This window comes from Cyprinus carpio, chromosome A6 (assembly GCF_018340385.1).
Source record: "Cyprinus carpio isolate SPL01 chromosome A6, ASM1834038v1, whole genome shotgun sequence".
Lineage (NCBI taxonomy): Eukaryota > Metazoa > Chordata > Actinopteri > Cypriniformes > Cyprinidae > Cyprinus > Cyprinus carpio.
Window position 1 is genome coordinate 29,030,686 of NC_056577.1, and position 20,418 is coordinate 29,051,103.

General features: G+C 36.4%; 1 protein-coding gene across 3 annotated transcripts in view; it reads right to left on the bottom strand.

Moving 5' to 3' along the window:
* The window catches only part of LOC109076256 (protein MTSS 1-like), a 49,005-nt gene extending 29,159 nt beyond the window's left edge, over positions 1-19,846 (bottom strand). For 2 of the 3 annotated variants that reach the window (XM_042758902.1, XM_042758901.1), the window contains exons 1-3: positions 19,099-19,845; positions 4,490-4,551; positions 332-405 (exon numbers count right to left, since the gene is read on the bottom strand). In XM_042758902.1, the coding sequence (XP_042614836.1) occupies positions 332-405; positions 4,490-4,551; positions 19,099-19,170 (208 nt within the window). In that variant the 5' untranslated portion in view covers positions 19,171-19,845. Of the gene's footprint in view, positions 1-331; positions 406-4,489; positions 4,552-19,098 lie in introns of all 3 variants that reach the window. The other variant, XM_042758900.1, reaches the window with a different exon arrangement.
* Positions 19,847-20,418: the final 572 nt, after the last annotated feature.

Consider the following 20,418-nt stretch of genomic DNA (forward strand, 5'->3'; position numbering starts at 1 on the left):
TTTTTTTTATCAGTATGCACTGTCAAATTCCAGAGAGTTTGTTCAATTTCACGCGAAAGAGTATCGCCAGGAGTACTATGATTAGGAAAGCTATAAAACACACCGTCTTCTCACTTTAGTGTCATACAGCCCACATCTGCCTTAAAAAAGGAAAAGATATTTGGACAAGTATTGAGGTGTTCCTAGTTAATGCTTCATATTTCTGATGAATAGCCTTTCCTGTGAAATACGATTAGCCTGCTTTCCTCATTATCATCACTGGAGAGACAGACTGTTTGAGTGGTGAGACAGCAGAGAGAGAGAGACAAAGAAGGTAGAGATCTCATCTTACCTCGTGTTCCAGTTGCAATGTCTGCCACTTTCTGGAAAGCATCCAGGAATGAGCTAGTGACGATGATTGTTGTCCTGAATGACAGAAAGAGAAAGAGTTTGTCTATAAGAAAAACCTACAAGCAAAGTGGTCTTGACTGGATTCTTGCTAACAGTCGGTATATCACGACAAATATTTCCACTGACAGATTTTTGGAGCTTGCACCAGGTAGAGACGCAGGAGCCAACATTAACAGCACAGCAGCCCACAATGCTTTGGCTGAAAGATGTTTAAATACCCGAAGACACTGATAACTAAAGTGCAACTTTCAAAACAATCTGCATATTTTTTCACATTTTCTTTACTTTTTTTTTTTTTTCAATACTGATACCGGAAAGCATTATCAAACTTATCAAACTAGTAACAAAAACAAATGCAGTTATAACACTTTGTCTACAGTGCCATAAGTGTCAAAGTGTCAAAGCCATACATCATATCAGAATGTTTAAAATCAGCTGCAATTTTTGATTTTAGCAATAATGAAATGGACAAATGACTGTGTCCAATTTTATTTTCAATGCCAATCCATTTGTATAAAAAGCTTTATAATGTTTGTAGTACTAAAACTGCAGATACACGCATACAACAACATAAATAAAGTAGTATATACGACAAAATATTATTTAAATTAATATATACATCACTAAATTGCTTTAATATAATGTCACTACATCACTAAATATTACTAATAACAGAAGTTTTTTTAAATATATAATTTAAATTAATAGCAAAAAATATAAATATTCAAAATCATTTTATTTTATACAGACAAAGATAATTAAAATGGCTGGAGGTAGCTGTGCAGCACATTAGAAACAAATACTTTTTGATTACAGAAACACAACAGTTGTAATAGGAAATATTTACTTTTGACAAGTTGCGATTCAGGTGTTATGAAAAATAATAAACATGAAAGAGGCATTGAATTTTATAAATGGTAAGCACTTAAATTGGTGTAAAAAAAAAAGTCATTCTAGACCAGCAATCTGTGCCTGACATATTAAACTTGTGGCCGTGAAATAGAGTGGTCTTGTTTAAAATTCCTAATCCAACTTAATTGACATTCAACCAATGCACTTTAATTCCCTTTTATATCGAAAAGCTTACATACACTTGATCATTTGATTAGACATCTATAGCTTTCTCCCAGGTCAGACTATGGAAAACGGCCAGAGTCGCTCAAAGAAAAGAGTTCTGCGTGTTTATTGGCTGGGACATGGGCACATACTGACAGGGTCAATGGTGCCATTGTAGGAATCCATTCAGAGCCTTCATTCTGAAGAGAGAGATCTCAGCTTATCAGAGAAAGCTCTGTGGTATCATCAGGTGATACAAACTACAAAGTACAGCCTTTCAGCAATTCTCCCACCTCCCCATAGCGGCCCCCAAGTCCTGCGATAGCTTTTGTGCCTGATAGGTAGCCTCGCAACAGTCATCTCTTTAAGAGCTACTATGGCTCTAGAAACAGAGTTAATGGTAGGGATACCCTACTAAAATAAGTTACTAGGTTACTTTCTGTTTACAGAGTATTATTAAACCGATAGTTCTGAAATCTGGTTGGATGAACTACGTTCATCGCTGTTTAAATAGGGATGTGCCACTATGGTCAGTTGCTGGATGACTAACAAATTAGTCAACCACTGTGACAGACTCAAAACCAGATTCAAACATGGTTCAACCAATCAGAACTGTAAACTTTGTGCTCATGCTGGTTTCATGTCTTTTGAGGAAAAAAATATTAATTTACTTTGATTAAATGGCGTAAGTGAAGTTTACAAAAACCTCTGGATTTTTACAAATATTTAATTACAAATATTTCAAAGTCCGTCAAATATGAACTGTATTGTAAAACCAATACTGCTTTTTAATAAAATAATAATAAATTCAATCATTACAAAAAGACCAAACATTCTTCAAATATTTTAGTCCTTTAAATTAGTCTAATAAATTATCTACAGAGAGGTACACAACTTTTTTTTTTTTTTTTTTTTACTTTAAACCCCAAGAAATGATCAGAATGAATTTGAATCCATTTTATTTAAATAATAAAAAAAAACATGGTCGCCATTGAACTGCATATCTCACAAATGTAAAAAATTTGTTTTTCATATTAAGTCAGTACGACTACACCTTAAACGCAATTGGTGGTTTGTATTAAGATTTATTCCCAAACCAGCTAGTATAGTATCTATATTTGCATGTACTGTGATGTTGATCAGCTAGACATATGGTGATATACAGCAACGGGTAAACATTACCCAACACTGTGTTTACAAAAACACTAGCAATACCCAAAGTCATGAGGACTTTGGCTCTTGCCAATCCAGACGGCGGTAATTGTGTGTGTGAGTGGAGCGTGTTTGATGTTTATCTGTAGGAATGGAGTGGACCTTTGGGAAGGTCATTAGCCTGTTTACTCTCCAGGGACAGAACAGAGAGTTCAGACAGAGGCGACGCACTGTAAAAATGGAACCAACAGCTAACCTAAATGATCTTCTCTTCCTATGATAAGCCTTTCTGTATCATATTGATTTACGACCTCTTAAACACCTTTGAACTACCATTGGTCTGTGGTGATTACGCGCTCCGCGACTCCGCCTTCTTTGACATGGAAATGGATATTCGCTACAAGCATATCACTGCAAAAGTATTTTGAACTTCTTTTTAACCCCTGAGCAAAGAAAGAGAAACAACTTTGCCTTCAGTACAGTGGCATGCAAAAGTTTGGGAACCCCTTGCATTATCTGTGAAAATGTGAATAATTTTAACAAAATAAGAGAGATCATAAAAAATGCATGCTATTTTTTTATTTAATACTGTCCTGAGTGAGACTTTTTACATAAGAGATGTTTACATTTAGCTAATATTAAGCCGATATAATTTTTTTATATCGGCTTAAAAAAAAAAAAAAAAAAAATACTTATACTAAATTTTTTTTAAGGTAAGTGGTTGCAAACTATTTATTTTAGCTACATTTAATAAAAAAAATATATATATGCACCGTCACAATAAAAGTCCTGTCATGAACACATCGGCCAAACAGAAAAACTTATCGGGCAATGCCGATATTAGAAAAATGCTAAATGAACTGTTACTACACAGAGCAGTTGTTAACTGACAAGCTGCGCAAATCCATGTTCATTATCAGCGGTTATTTGTGCAGCTTGTCAGTTAACAACGGCTCTGTGTGGACCTGATGGAATTTATCGCTGATTAGATATCCGGCTTTACTGACGAGATGCGCATTAATGATCGGCCGATCTTGATCGGTGCACCCCTACTTTAGACACAACTGGTATCTGATATCTGTGTTTAAATTAATTCCCGCCCAAAAGGATTGACTGCAGTTATCGCTTTGCTATGCACATGGTAGAACCTCGGTTTTTGAATGGCCGTGCTATTAAAATTTATATAATTTATGTACAGTGGCCATTATTATTTGCCAGCATGGCCAACTGCTGTCATGGAAGTTTTGGAGCACAAATTCTGACTGAATTGATAATTAACGGAAAATAACATTTTCATTTGTTAGGCTATTTTATCTACAGCTCGTAAGAGGTAAAATTCATTAGTGACAAAGTAGCGCCAAGATGATATTTATTGTAATGAATTCAAATGAATTAACGACAGAGAGAGAGAGAGAGAGAGAGAGAGAGAGAGAGAGAGAGAGAGAGAGAGAGAGAGAACAAAAACTTCCAAGTTTATCACCTCATTACTGAGAAATATAATGTAGCTTTTAGCTGTTGTATTTCTAAAATTGATGGGGCAGGGATTGAAAACCAGCTCCTGAATGTACAATTTCTTACCTATATAAAGTTTCCATATCAATAAATCTTTATGGGCAAACGTGTCGCCCTCGCATTGGGAGTTCTGCAGGCAATCGGATGTGTGTGTTTAGACGTAGTTCGGATGTCCAGATATAGAATATGTATCTGATTTAGAAACACCTTTCTTTATTCATCACTGTCTATTCACTGCCTTTTTGCATCCTTTAAAAGTCTTTATTAGCTCTCCTCTTACACTGGACGACAAATCCTTCCAGAATGATGTAATAATCAAGCACTTCCTGCTTTCGAAACAAGATTATCATAATTACTCCCTATTCAGACATGCTCTTACCTTAACTGAGATTGTAGCTTAGCTCCTTTGGTGACAAAGTCCTCCCAGGCCGGATAACTCGCCTACAGAACAAACAATGAGAGAGAAGAAGAGAGGGTCAGTCAGGGCAAACCAAAGTAAATCATTACACTTTACTCACAGCTCATCTGGCCTTCATCATCAATATTTATCTGCTGAAAAATCCAATTTGTAATTGTCAACTACATTCTATAATTCTATAAAGTATTCAAGACGTGGATAAGTACTGAAGTTTCATATTTGGAGTTATGGGTTTATTGAAATCCCTTAAAAAAATGAGGATGAATATAGTAAGAAATCACAACGCTGAAATCACATGATAGGAAGTTGCTGTTGTACACTGTGTTTATACCAATAACAGCCAAGGCAACGCAAGTCTTTACAAGGTGACTGGTAAACTAGGACAAACAGACAAACAAGAATTAACAATGATGAATAATGCAGCAATTATAACAGGCTGTCACATCCAATAACTTTGATGACTATCTGGTTGTGTGACAAATGCAACTTAGAGAGTTTCATTACTAGATTAATTACATAACTAAAAATTAAAAGCGGTAAAGAATGTTTTGTTCATCTGAGTGTCATGTAAACCAGGTACAACATTTCCAAACATTTAATCACAAAGTCACCCAACAAGTTGCCATTTCACTGCATCACAGAATGTCTTTTGGTTTCATCTTGTTTTCTGAGTAGTCTCCATCTCATTAGTGATCACAGTATGACTAAGATTGTTTTTTTGCCCCAATGTTTATTAACTCTAATCCAAATCAAGCTAATTCTATTTGGAATAACAGGTATCAGTAACAGTTCATCCCGCTTACAGAAAATCCCATAAAATGCTGACTGGTCCATTCTAAATACTTCAGCACTGTAGCAAAAATAATAATAATAAGAAGAAAAACCTTATAAATTGAACCGGTGAAATGTTATCTGCCACATGATGTTTCAATTTACTTGAAATGAATCCAATAATGAGGCAACGGACTAAGACAGGGTTCAAAAATGTGAAAAATCTTCATTACGGCTGATATTGCTACATGCCAGCCCAAGATTCACTGGTCTGATTAAATTATACATTTCAGTTATATAAATACAGTAACAAAATGATAAAGTACAGTTATGTTATACTTGCCCCTTCAAATACCTTTAATATTGTTAGCTGCTTTCTTGCAATGAAACAAACTCAAAATAAATAAATAAAAATAACTTCAACAACACATTTTAACGCAGCGAAAAATACACAGGATCATTATTTTGGGCTGGACTTTGTTCTTTAAGGTATACATTTCTGAAATAGGAACTACAGTCTGATTTGGATAAAATCTGCATAATTGTGTGCATTTCTTCCCACTACAGATGAAAAATATATATAGTCTTCCAGCTAATTACTAAAAATACACATACCTGGAAATGCTTTGTAAGGAGGCCATAAAATGTAATTGCTCTGACATGGTTTACAGTCTACTGTCTTGTGGGCGTCAACCAGATCTCTCAGTTATTAAAGCACATGATCAGGGTAATGGCTCTTCCAGAACTGAATTTGAATGTGAGGTGATCATATAAGAGAAAAAAAACAGGCTAGTAGCTAACATGTTAGCGTAAACAGAGAATAATACATTTATTCAGCATGTAAGGACATATTAAATTGATCAAAAGTGACAGTAAAAACATTTATAACATTATAAAAAAAAAAAGTTATTTAAAACTTTTTATTTTTCAAAGAATCCTGAAAAAAGCATCCACAAAAATATTAAGCAGCACAACTGTTTTCAACAATGATAATAAAGGAGCAATATTTCTTGAGCATCAAAACAGCATTAGAATGACTCCTGAAGGATCATGTGACACTGGCTACCTTTACATGCAACCAAATAATCCGTTTGTAATCGGACTGACGGCTCAATCGGACTGAAAAGCCTTCAGGTAAACACCTTAATCGATCCAATTGAGCTCAATCGGAGTTAAATTTCGATCGGATTGAAGGGGATGGTTTATTCCTTTTCTAATATGATTGAGAGTGCATGTAAACACTCGAATTGGATTAAACCCTGAAACTGCAATGCAATGACGCAGAAATAGCGTAATGACGTATGACGCATGGTTCTTCCTTTTGAATAAAGTGTTGTATAAATGCGTGTCCTGTCATTATAAAACTCTCCTTTCACTCGGCAACTGTGAAGTGGAGCAGGACAACCTCCCCCCAGTCCGTCCTTGTTTTGGATTCTCATCCACAGGCAACCTGTTTTGGGCACGGGGAGGGGCATTTTTACTGCCTGATAAATATGAGCAGCATGGCACAGCGGTTTATATGTATATTTATCCATAAACGGATAAAGTTTTAAAGATATAAAAGTTTTACTTCAAACATATTTAAAATAAATAAGTCCTTTTTAACCACTAATTAGTAAGAACACTAATCTTGGGTATAGGTGATATACATTCATATTGTTGGCAATACTAAAATGTATAATAAGATAAATTAAGGCATTTAAAATTGTAGCTAATGCTAATACACACTGCAAACAGTGTGCTAATGCTAACATGCAATACAAACAATTTTATAATAATTTAGGTCTTGGTCATTGTCTTACACACTCAAAACATGATCACCAGCAAAGTACTTTTAGTGTATAGTATGCGAATTGGGGCGCAGCCTAAGCTTTACTAGCTGCTTTCGGTGGCAATAATTACAGCCCGTGAGGTTATCACTAAGTATGCATCTCATGGGAAACTAGTGACCATGATTTGTACACACACCTCCAGGGCTTTCCTGGGTCTGTCAGAAACTTAAAAGGACGATCCACCCACAAGAACACTCCTACCAAATCTGTCCTGTGAACCATTTCCTTTTCAAACGGTCAGTTCTTTCTCCCTCACCTCTCAGAAGAGGACCACTCCTGTGAAGTAACCCCCCAGAGCTTTGCTTTCAACCGCATGAAAGAAATATATTATCAGTTTCTGTCTTCGATCCTTCTCATCTTCGCCTGTTGCTGTGGTAAAGAGGTGGCGACACAGAGCGGAGGACGAGGAGAGGACAGAAAACCTGTTGGTCCACTGTATCAAGTGACAAAACAGACACATGTATAGTACACCAGGCAGAGGTGGCAATGAGGATCAACCACTGAATTTCAAATAAAAAAAATGGCATACCTCACAGATGGTTTCTTTGATTAATAATAATGTTTTTAAAAACATCTCCCCCTCTCTAACAAGGACTCAAGAGAGGCAGTAAGGCATAGTACTGTAAACCAACAGCACCCTAATGATCCACATACTGAGCTATTAAAGGCGATCCCACAAAAACACATCAGCTGAACAGAACTGTAAATGTATTCACGGCAACCCGTCAAAATAAAAGTTTGGTTTAACTTGAAGACACTTTGGCAGAAATATATTGTTCAGCAGAATGTACATACTGCTACTACTAGGCTACTATTAAAATTACTAAAACTTCATTTTTTTAAGCAATGATCACACAACATTTCTTCCATATTTAAATTTTAATAGGCCTAGTGAATCCCATTTGTTTTGCCAAAATAAATAAAAAAAGTTTGATTTTCAATAATTTAATGAAATTAAATTCATGTTTTATGCCTCATTCATTTAATAACCAGATACACAACACAGAATTTCTGAGGAAAAAGAAAACATTTCCTAAGGTTATTTTAAGAATACATTTGAATAAATTAAGTTGTTTTTATGCATTCAAATAAATAGACATGCTACAACACAGAATTTGGTAACAATAAACATATGGTGAAAGAAGATAAAACATTTCATAGGGCCCTAAACATACTTTTTGTTAAACTTTTAATAAACTAATGTGACGTTGTAGAAGTTTCATGATTTCAATTAATTAGACATGCTTTTAGATTAATAAAATGTAATTGAACAATTAAAAAGGACTCCAGAAAAATTAGAGCGGAAGAAATGGAATTTGGAAAAAAATTAATCAGATTTCACAGGGCCCTATTTAGCACACGATTTTGATAGTATATTGTTTGTATGTTATTTTCATTAGATTTGGGTTATCTTCATAACAATAAAGAATGTTTACATGAGAAATGCCAAGCTGGTGTACCTATTAGTTTAAAACTTGTGAAATCCAAGTGGAAAGGTTTAACATCTGTATTTATTTTATTGTTTTACAATTGTTTTGTTTTCTTTAGGAATACTGTAAGCACTTTATTTTTTCATTGATATTAAGCAGATGTAATTATTTTGTTTAGATCAAAATGTTATGACATTGTATGTTACAATTGTAAACTTAAACTGTGAACCTTTAAAGCAGGGTCTAAAAATATATATGGTCTTTTTAATAAAACACATTTTATACGTATTATACATTTAACTAAAGGATCCTGCAAGCACTTTATTTTTCACCCCTTTACTCGTACTGCACAAAAAGTGTTTCAATAAGGTTGAATGTTACAGGGTCTGATTACTGCAAATGCAGATCCTACTGTGTTCTGGTTAAATAATTTTTATTTATTTATTTATTGCTAAGGTTTGCATATGGTGGTGTGTTCTTACTGACAGCTTTCCTAAAAATATATCCTATTCCTAAAATAAGAAATATCCCAATATATCACCTTGCTTACAGTATCGCAATGTATTGCAACATATCGTAGCGTAACCCTTACGAATATTAAAATGCAATAGTGCACAAATATAGCAAAATGTTCCTCTTTATAGTTATTTTTCTAGCTGACTGATGAGCTTATGGACACTGAATGGTTATTCTGAGGTAAAGTTAAATGCATATTACATTGCAATGTTTTCAAGCTTTACACGTTTTCCGCAGTTTGAAACACTGAATGAGCTTTTACATGAGACATTTCAGTAAGTTGTACTGTAGGCTCTCTTATAAAATAAGAGATAATAAGTCGCCAATGTCACAATTTAATATTTTTGGTTGCAAATGTTTTAGTCGCACTAATAGTATGTAATAGATGACGGGCCGTTGAATTATTACTGATGGAATATAAGTGACGGAACCCAATGACTTACAATTTTTGAATCACTGAGGACTAGGGATGGGCGATATGGGCTTAAAAATGTATCATGATAATTTCTGATATTTATTGCGATAACGATATCAATGACGATAGTTTAGGGAATCCGTTTTTTTTTTTTTTGAGAAAAGTATTATCTTTCTTATTTTTACCCAAAATAGGGTGTTGTGAGCATTACACATGACTGTTTAATTCATACTGGAAGCCAGAGGGCGCATTTGTGAGTGAACTCATCATATGCATAGAAGTAATGCTCCAGGAAATCACTAATATGGACAGAGGTATCCAGTGATCACTGAAGCTGCATAAAACACAGATAGAGAAATCTTGACTGAGGAAACCTGAAGACAATAAACATGTGATTGCACAAAAAATATGGTCTGTGTTCTTCAAGCAATCTTGGGTATTTTTATAAGGATAAAGTATATTTATAATGCAATGGTAATCGACATAGCCTTTATAACTGTATATAATGCTATATAGCGGGGCAAGTTGTGGCCTAATGGTTAGAGAGTTTGACTCCAAACACTAAGGTTGTGGGTTTGAGTCTCGGGCCGGCAATACCACGACTGAGGTGCCCTTGAGCAAGGCACCGAACCCCCGACTGCTCCCCGGGCGCCACAGCATACATGGCTGCCCACTGCTCCGGGTGTGTGTTCACGGTGTGTGGGTGTGTTCACTGCTGTGTGTGTGCACTTTGGATGGGTTAAATGCAGAGCACGAGTATGGGTCACCCTTCTTGGCTGTATGTCACGTCACTAAAATAGTATGATTTCTGCCTTATTCTGTGATACGAAACCACATCTGATCTCAAAAATAAGTTATTTCAAACACTCAACTATGTTATGAAGTTAATATGGAGAAAAAGCACGTCAATGAATAATATCTTTGTTAGACAAGAGGTTTGTAAATGACGTTACTGTAGTACATTTACTCAAGGTTCAGACTGATTTTTGTCACACTGTACTGCGTTATCCATCCAGATTGTAGAAGGAGCTGCTCAATTTCACGTCCTTCTCATCACTCCACACAGTCATGTCAACAACTAGACTTTATCCTTATTATCACGGGAAGACTAATTCTTATTTTGGGGAGAATTTTTACCGGTATATCGCAAACGATAAGATATCGCCCATCCCTACTGAGGACTTTGGATTCAATTTGGACTTTTGCAAAAATGTCTCAGAATAGTTAAGTTAAGTTTGGTTGAAATTTCAGAGGAGAGACTAGGTGCTTTGATATTTTCTCATCTAAACAATGACATGCAGACATTTTTAAGATTTACTTAAGTGTCCAATACTCCAGCAGGCCACCCTACTCTTTAACATATCGTAATCAGCCACTGAAAAACCCAAATGGGTACACCACTACTGAATATCATAAAGCACTCCAAACTGCCTGAGTCATAAAGTCTCTCATTAGCACAAGCTTTGCATGTCTGTAATAGGCACCTGTGCTTGCACGAGGGTTGCGTCGGCTTTAGCTGGCAGAAAGGGTGTATCTAGTATATGTGTGTGCACGTGTACTAGACGTACGAGCATCCGGACAGTCTTTAACAGGCTGTGTTTCAGAGGTGATTCGCAGACAGGCCTGTGCACGGAACATGCCGTTTTTACACATGACAGACGGAGGGATTGTGGGATGGTGAAGAGGGGGAAGGGGACGTCCTGAAGCAGGAATGTGCACAGGCAGGCAGCTCCTCAGCTGTAGACTGGCGTCATCCCAAACAGGGAGGACAGAAATCATTCATTTTATCCAATACATCTCAAGTGGCCTCAAGCAGCCTCGCTGATGTCAACGAAAAGTGTTGAAGCCTTTTAATGATCAGTGTCCAGCAGGACTAGATGCTGGGCGCTTGAGGGGGAGGGATACGAAATGGCTGCAAAACAGTGGTTGATATGACGTTATGGTTACTAAATATCAGGGGGCAAGAAAGTCGACCGGAAGTTGAAGTCGGCCGCGTGCCGCCATCTTGTAGCAGAACTTCACTTGCGTTAGCATCCCATTGACTCCCATTCATTTTTGCGTCACTTTGACAGAGAATAACTTTACATCTGAGGCGTTTAAAGACTCCATTTGTCCATTATTTATTTCTAAAGATACACGACAATGTATAAAGGGCTCCATTACCTTCTATGTTACATTATGGCCTCGTAGAAACAGTTTTTGTAAAAATAGGCTAACGATTGCGTCATAACCACTCGACTCTCTGTCGCACAGTAGAGAATTTACCGTACAGACAGGAGGAGAAGCTCGCAGTCAATCGGGGAGACGTCAAGAGATATGGCGTACTGGTGTTACATTTTAAAATACTATACAAAATAATTAATCAGAATACTTACTCCTGCTCATTCACACGCCAAAGAACTCCCCCCTCAAGCTCGCCGTCTCTGCAAGATTAACGATGGCAGTTTGCACGCACAGCTACTAGAAGATTTACATCTGTCAGACAGGTTGCTGACGTCATCAAGCTTAGTTTGAGTCTGCGCGTCAGAAACGGAAGTGCTAAAAATCGCTAAAAATGGGCTTCACTTGTCTCAATTGAGTTCCAATGGGGTCGCTGTGTCCATTTCTTTTACTGTCTATGCTAAATATGGCTTAAGTCAATTCAGATGTAAATCTAAGGGATTTTTCACCTGTTTTATCATCCACCGGGCAAAACGTGAAGTCACAAATAAAACTGCATATCTGAAGCATTTGAAACAAGGTCAAGTAAAATTAGCTTACTATCTGCAATATGTCACTATTCAAGACAATGCAACTGAAACTGCTGGCATTTGCTAAGGTTTTGTCCAGTGCATAAACTATGCTTATTTATGCGACTTGCTATTTACATTAACTGAAATTTAAGAAATTATATGAATGCACACATTTAAAAAAAAATTATAACAGAATATTTTTGTATCTGTGCTATGCTTAACACCAACCTGTTTATGTGATTTCACTTATTTAATATTTTGTAAAATTTAAAATTTATTATTTTATAATGCATATTCTTTAAAATCTTTCCAAATTCATAGTTGTAGGAATATGCAATAAAATGCTATTTTTGTATAATGTTTAATGCTATATCCTCCCTTTCTTATCTGTACTGCGATGAATAATATTCAAAAATGCAATGAAAAAATATTTCATGCAGCACTTTCGCCTATTTTCATTTCAGATGCCTCTAGTCCTAACAAACTTCAAGGCAAAAACAGTATTAATATACTATATGTAGTGTATCGGTATCAGTGTAAATACAATCACAGTAAATAAAATCTGTAGACAGTAGAGTAATCGGATGCCAGTTCAGCAATCAAAGTACATAATGCAAACAGTGCAACAGAAGGGGAAAACTCTCAGGTTACCTGCTGTCCTTCCATTCCCTGTCTAGCTTATTGAAACCTTGTGAACCCTACTAAGACACATCTCTCCACCCGAGTCTGTGTATTATGATAGGAACCAATCTTTCACAGTATTTTCACAGGTGAGGATGGAATTCTGTTGTGTTATCCTTCTCTCCAAATAAATGGAGGTGTCCAGTGTTAGCTACAAGCACACTGGTCCAGTAAAGATCACATTGTAAAGGGCTAAGGAATCTTTGCGTTGTTCCTTTATTCAAAGGACAGGTCATCCAAAAATTAAAATTCTGTCTTAAAAGATTTTCTATTCTTACTTATTTTTGGTCATTTAAGGTCATTCATTATAAGGAAAACGAGCCACCTATTCTATTTCTATCAAGATGATACAAAGAAGGACATATTAAAATCACTATTACTGCAACAGTGAATTCAGGACAAAAATATTTTACTACTGCATGACAATTAAACATCAGACAAAGTTCCATAACCATGACAGCCCTAACCATACAGCTTCAAAACTATATTAGGATGTGTAAATGATGACAGAATTGCCATTTTTTAGTCTATCTATCTATTTGATTATGTGCTATATTATTGCACTATTGTTTGGTATGGACAAAGTGTCTGCAGAACACAAACTTGTTCTGTTGAAGGAGAAGAGTTGTAACACTTGTCACTGAGAAGCAGAATCAAAGACCAGTCATCGGCCACCTTGCTTTGAAAAGGTATCGGCATCGGCTGTTAAAAAAGCAATATTAGTCGACCACTAGTCATATGATGCAATTTCAAGTTTTCCTTTCTCTTTGGAGTGTTACCAGCTGTTCGTGAATAGATAAGATCCCTAAAGTTGCAAAGACTAAATTCTTAAACCCAAAGAGATTCTTTATAAAAGTTTAGACTCGTCCACGCCCTCCTAAAACACCTTGTTTTAAACACACCCCCACATGTCTACGTCACAATGTTTGAAGATTTGCATAATGCCGCCCAAATGTTCACGCAAAGAAAGAAGGCATAACTTTGATTCTTGCTGTTGCCGCTGGCGCCATGTTTCGTTGTGAAAGCGAAAATACATTGTTTGGCCTTCCAAAAGAGGACACAACTAGAAATCAGTGGTTAAGTTGTATTTACAATACTGTTCCAGAACAGTTCGACCCAAATATTCAGATGTGTGCAGCACATTTTATGGAGGACTGTTTCCTGATCCTGGGAGAGAAGACTGGGTGTTCTGACTCACAGTCTGTAAGAACGTTTACATATGTAAAAGATTTGCCACTGATGATTCAAATGCGAGTTTTGAGCAGTGTACAGTAGCTCTTGTTGTTTGTCATTTCTCCGATAACAAATCCAGACTTGTTTTTATGTTTACGCGGCGCGATGCAACCCGATGCGTAAAAAGAGTCATTATAATCTGTAACTATGTCCCCATTGGATGCAACAAATGGCTCGTTTGTAATGGGTTTTATTGTTTTTGTCTTGTCGTGCAAGTTCTGACCAGGACACGCATCACAGTATGGCAAGGGGTGTAACATTTCTATCACAAGCTTGAGGCATTCAGCCAATCACAACGCATTGGATAGCTGGCAAATCAGTGCACACCTCACTTTTCTGACCGATGAGCTTTGTAAAAAAATGTCGCATTTCAGAGGCACAGAGGAGAAACAATAATGTACATTATGTTGAAAATAATGTGTTTTTTGAACCTTAAACCACATAAACACATTTCATTACACCAAATACACAACATAGCCTAATGTTCTTTTCAGCAGTATCATATGACCCCTTTAAAGGGATAGTTCACTCAAAATATAAAATTCTATTGTTTACTCACTCGCATGTTGTCCCAAACCTGTGTTAATTTCTTTCTTGAGCTGAACACAAAAGAAGATATTTTGAAGAATGTGGGTAACCAAAATGTTGCTTGTCCCCATCGACTTTGATAGTGGGAAATAAATACTATGGAAGTCACTGTTGACCATCAACTGTTTGGTTACCCACATTCTTCAAAATAACTTTTATGTTCAACAGAAGAAAGAAACTCATTCAGGTTTCAAACAACTTGAGAGTGGGAATTAATGTAGGATCATTTATACAGTTAAGTGTATATAGTGTTTTATTTACATATTTGTTAATTCAGTTTCATGCTACTGCTAAATAGAGCACTGTTTGTTTTATTTGTATATTATGTGCAATTGTGATGTGTGTCTTTGTTCTTATATTTTAATAACAAAGATAAAATAATGAAAGATTTTTTTCAATCTTCACCCACTTTGGCCTAAATATCTGCCATTTTTTGGTTACCTTGTAAGGCTTTGTTTTCAAAATAGGGAAATTAGTTTGCCTGTACTGCTCAGACAACTTGCAAAATAGTAAAACCAGCATGAAAAAGAATTATGATAAAATCGTAAATCGTGATTTTCCTGAAAAAAAAAAAACATGAAGGTCAAAGATAACCAAGCTCACATCCCTCCCTGCTAAACTTCACATACCCTCATAAAATATTTATGTAGCCAATATTTATTATTTCTTAAAAAACATTCTTAGAAGAAACAACTTTTACCTTGACAGCTTAACTTTATTTTTTGTCTCCGACTACAGTTTATCTGTGCACTTTTGGATTTCACAGCCTACGCTTACATTAAGGGCCGTCAACATAAGTGACATTTTATACAAGTAATCACCAGCTAGCGAAGCACTTCTCTTGAACTTTGTGGAAATTAGATGCAACAGTATAATGTATGAGATGAGGGTGCATACAGACATTAGGTCTATCCAAAATAATGTAGTGTGAATACAGACTAGTATATGATTCCCTCCAAATACCTGATGTCTGGGATCTGGGAATAGCTACTTAGTCCTGCTTATTTAAATAATAGCATTAAAGCTTTGCACTTTGTATTGTTTGATTCAGAGCTTATGCTTCATTGCAAAGCAAACTAAGGAAAGTAGATTTCCCAATTAGAAATAAGTTATGCGCTTTGAAACAAATTTTCTGACATGAACCCACATGAAGGTGAGCAAATGATGACTTTTTTGGTGGATGAACTAAATCTTTAAATCTAGACAATAATCTAAACATTCATAGAAATTACTTAACTTCTCTGATCCATGCACTTGGACATCAGTGCACACTAAGGTCAGGGCTATTTATTGAGTTCTAACAGGTCAAAATGTAGCCTTTGCCCTGAAGCTGTTTTTCTGTGAATCATAACTTTACATGCACACAAATTCACAGGCACACACAAGCGCACACACGCAATCATGGAGATATCCTGCACACTTCCCCCTTCCTGTGAGTCAAATGGCCTATTTCCACATTAACAGCACGCATACAAATGGATAGCTAAACATTGCCAAAAACTGCTGGTCCATTCATTCACTAATGAAACTCAGAGTAAACATCAACTGAGTAAAAACAAACAAACATGGAAATTCATCATCATAAAAGCAAATTTTAGCCAAACATGCAACAATCCACATGTTCCTAAAATACCATGGCCCAAAATGTATTTGAACAATTAAGAAATGTATGCTGCTGCATTACATATTTCAATGTAATTTCAATGCTGCGTTCTACACTATAGATCATGACATACTCATAGATTCAAGGGTAGACTTTAAGATGGTTAAGATCCTACCTGTCCGATCACTACCACTTTGTTTATTCAAATGGGAAGTCATCTCAATTATTACCAGTAAAATATAGAGTGCCACAAGGATCTGTCCTAGGTCCTCTGCTATTTTCAATATATATGTTGCCACTTGGTAATATTATTAGAAAATCCGGGATTAGTTTCCACTGTTATGCTGATGATACTCAACTATATATCTCAACAATACCAGATGAAACATCTAAATTATCTAAGCTTACAGAGTGTGTTAAAATGTAAAAAAATTGGATGACCAATAACTTTCTCCTATTAAATTCGGATAAGACAGAGATATTACTTATTGGACCAAAAAACAGTAAACAGAATCTCTTGGATTACAATTTGCAACTCAACGGATATACTGTTACTTCCTCTACAGTCAAAAAACTGGGTGTTATATTAGACAGCAACTTTTAAAAATCATATTTCCCATGTTACAAAAACAGCATTCTTCAATCTTAGAAACATTGGCAAGCTACAAAACATGTCACCTGTTTCTGATGCAGAAAAGCTAGTTCATGCATTCATGACCTCTAGACTGGACTATTGTAGTGCACTGCTAGGTGGTTGTCCTGTATCTTCAATGAAACAAGCTACAGGTAGTCCAAAATGCAGCAGCTAGAGACCTTACCAGGTCAAGAAAATATGATCATATTATCCCAATTTTAAAATCTCTCCACTGGCTACCTATTAAGTTCCGTATCCGTTACAAAATATTATTACTTATAAGGCCCTTAATGGTTTAGCTCCTGGGTACCTAACTAGTCTTCTACCACGCAATAATCCATCACACTCCCTAAGGTCACAAAACTCTGGACTTTTGGTATTACCTAGGAGAGCAAAGTCCACTAAAGGAGGTAGAGCTTTTTCGCATTTGGCTCCCAAACTCTGGAATAGCCTTCCTGATAACGTTCGGGGTTCAGACACACTCTCTCCGTTTAAATCTAGATTAAAAACACACCTCTTTGGCCAAGCATTCAAATAATGCATCTTATAATCTTGTACTGCAGTTATATCTGATCAAATTCACATGATTATTCTTTAGCTTGGGTAAAACAAATCGATTTTGCTTGGTTGGAACCGCAGCTACACTAATTATGTGTATATTTATTTCTCTGTAACTAGGATTTACACAAGCTTCGGTCTGGATCCAGAACACCTGAGAAGAGATGATGCCAACCCCTCAGAGGACCTCAGATGATGCCAACCCTGAAACAACATACAGAACTACCACATTTTGCTATAAGTTTGATTGCATCATATAATAATTGCTGTTAATAGTGTTCATCGTCTGTTTGATTACATTTTTAATTGATTTTTTCCATACATTTCTGCCGCATGCACATAACCTGACAGTCACCACTGATAAGCTACTACTAAATATTGTAGAAACTTAATTTTCTGTAAAGTGGCTTTGCAATGATTTGTATCGTGAAAAGCGCTATACAAATAAACTTGAATTGAATTGTTACTCTTTTTAAGTGTGACTTTTTATTATTATTATATTTTAATTACCATTTTGTAGTGTGGCCATTTGGCCAAAGTGTCCAAAATACTTTTTTTGAACACTTGCAGGCACAACAAAAAGTACAAAAATGATATCCACAATGTTTTTCTGTGAATTTGAAACACAATTAATCACATAAAATGAGTAGTATGATGCATAAACAAACCAGACATTATAATAGAAATCCTTTCAGGGCAGAAAAGAAAAAAAAACAATGCTTTGACTGAGTGCATACCTGTCATTTGAGCCTAAACGTCTAGATTTTAAAACTATGAATAAAGCCTGAGTCACATACTGAGCCATGCTTACGACAGGATGTGAAACGGGTTAAAGACGTGCTCACCTGTGTGTGCACACACACCACTGCATTACAACACGTTCAACTAAGCAAACGATTAGTCAGAGTTACGAAGATGAACAACTGGTATTAGCAGTATTATTTATAGAATATATTCATGTTTTGTTTACAGTACATTAAAAGACACTATCCAGTGTTCAATGTTCAATACAGTTACAGGCTCACCAACACTGCTGTTAGACAACAGGACATATGTATGTATGTATGTGTATGTGTATGTATGTATATATGTATATATGTATATATATATATATATATATATATATATATATATATATATATATATATATATATACACACACACACACCATGGTGCATGTCAAATTAACCATTTTGATAACATGCTAGTTTTATGTTAGTGTGACAGCAATCCCTTTGAAGTGCCTTTGAACAAGGAAGACAGACTAACCACATATTGTTACTATATAACACATAAAGCTAAATGTATGCAGTCTTTCTAACTAGTAAATGCACTCATATATCCGAGATGATCAGTGTACACAGATGTAAATGGTGATTGGAGGGGGACGCACATCACAGGGCGGCTGGATTCACATCTCTATCAGCAGCCGGCCAACCACAGAACTGTTGCCAACCCTCCAAAACAGCTGGAAAATAACTTATTCTGAGCCTTTCTACAGACAGACTCCAAACCCACCCATGATGTGGGGAAATCAAAGCATCGGATGTGTTTTTTTCAATCTGAGAGGGACTCACCTTCATGTCGTTCATGATGATTTGGAAGAGCCCTCCCAAAGCGCTGCACTCCTTCTCCATTCCCGCATCCATTTTACCACCCCGAAAACACACGCGCAGCGGTGACACTTATCCTCCTTATGAAAGCTTGCCTCGAAACCCGCTGTCAATATCTAATGGGTGGGGCACGAGGCTGTTTATAAAGGCTATCGTGTGAAAAGGCAAAAGAGGATAAATTAACGCAAAAATAGTGAGTGTTATTTCCCTGATTGGCTGCCCGGCGCAAGTAAACTAGTCCCAGCCATGCAACTTACTAAACCTCTGAAAATACATCGCATCGCCACGATGCAAGTGGATAAAAAAAGAAAAACTAAAAACGGGATTTTTGACAATAAGTCTCCAGGTCGAAAACGTGCCACGTAAGCACAGGTAAACCCGCAGGAAAAACCGACCGTTGAAAATCTGCGGCGAGGTACCTGGCTCGGCGTTTTCAAAAGCTTGGCTCTGCTGGATCGATAGTCACGTTAGTTTAGAGCGCGACAACCGCCGTGTTTTTTATTCCTCATGGTTTCATTCAGTCGATCAAGCCGCTGATATATCCTTTCTGGTGATTATTTTGAGCGGTTGCCGTTTGAAAGAGCTTTTCGGGTAAAATTAATACAGCAAAACCTGACTAAAGTTTCGACTCCTGATAGATTCCACGGAGTCAGTGGTAAACATTTACTCCTGGCTCACTCGCTCGCTCTTGCGCTTTCTAACCCGTTTGTGTGGATCGGCTGGCCACGAACTCAATAAAGGGGCGGAGCATGAGTACTTCGGAAATGTTCGTGCTTTTCCGTTACTTTCGTCATCAACATACAATATTTAAATAAATATGGCCTCATAACAATTATTTAGAGACAATATGAAATATTTGTACTTTTAAAAACATTTAAGGCGAACAAGTAAAACTCTTTTTAACCATTTATTTATAATTATTAAACCTGTTAAAACCATTTAGTGGATTACTTATTACTACATGCTGTACACAATTGCTAGACTCTCTCTTCTTAAGCAATTTAAAATGTGCTTTCCATAAAGATGAATCAGAACACACAGAACTGTTATATCTATCTATACACAAGTGAGCTGGTTTTCATGGATTCATATCATCTGAGTCAGCATCATTGTGATCTTGCTGAGCCTTGTGCTGTTACCTGACATTAGGAAATGAGTCCACCTCTCAGCTCAGGTCTCATAGCAACGCAGACATGATAAATTCAGCATCACGTCCTCCAGCGGCCACCTGTCTGTCTGTGAGAGAGCGGAGGTCACCTTGTTCAGCAGTCTGCAAAGATGCAA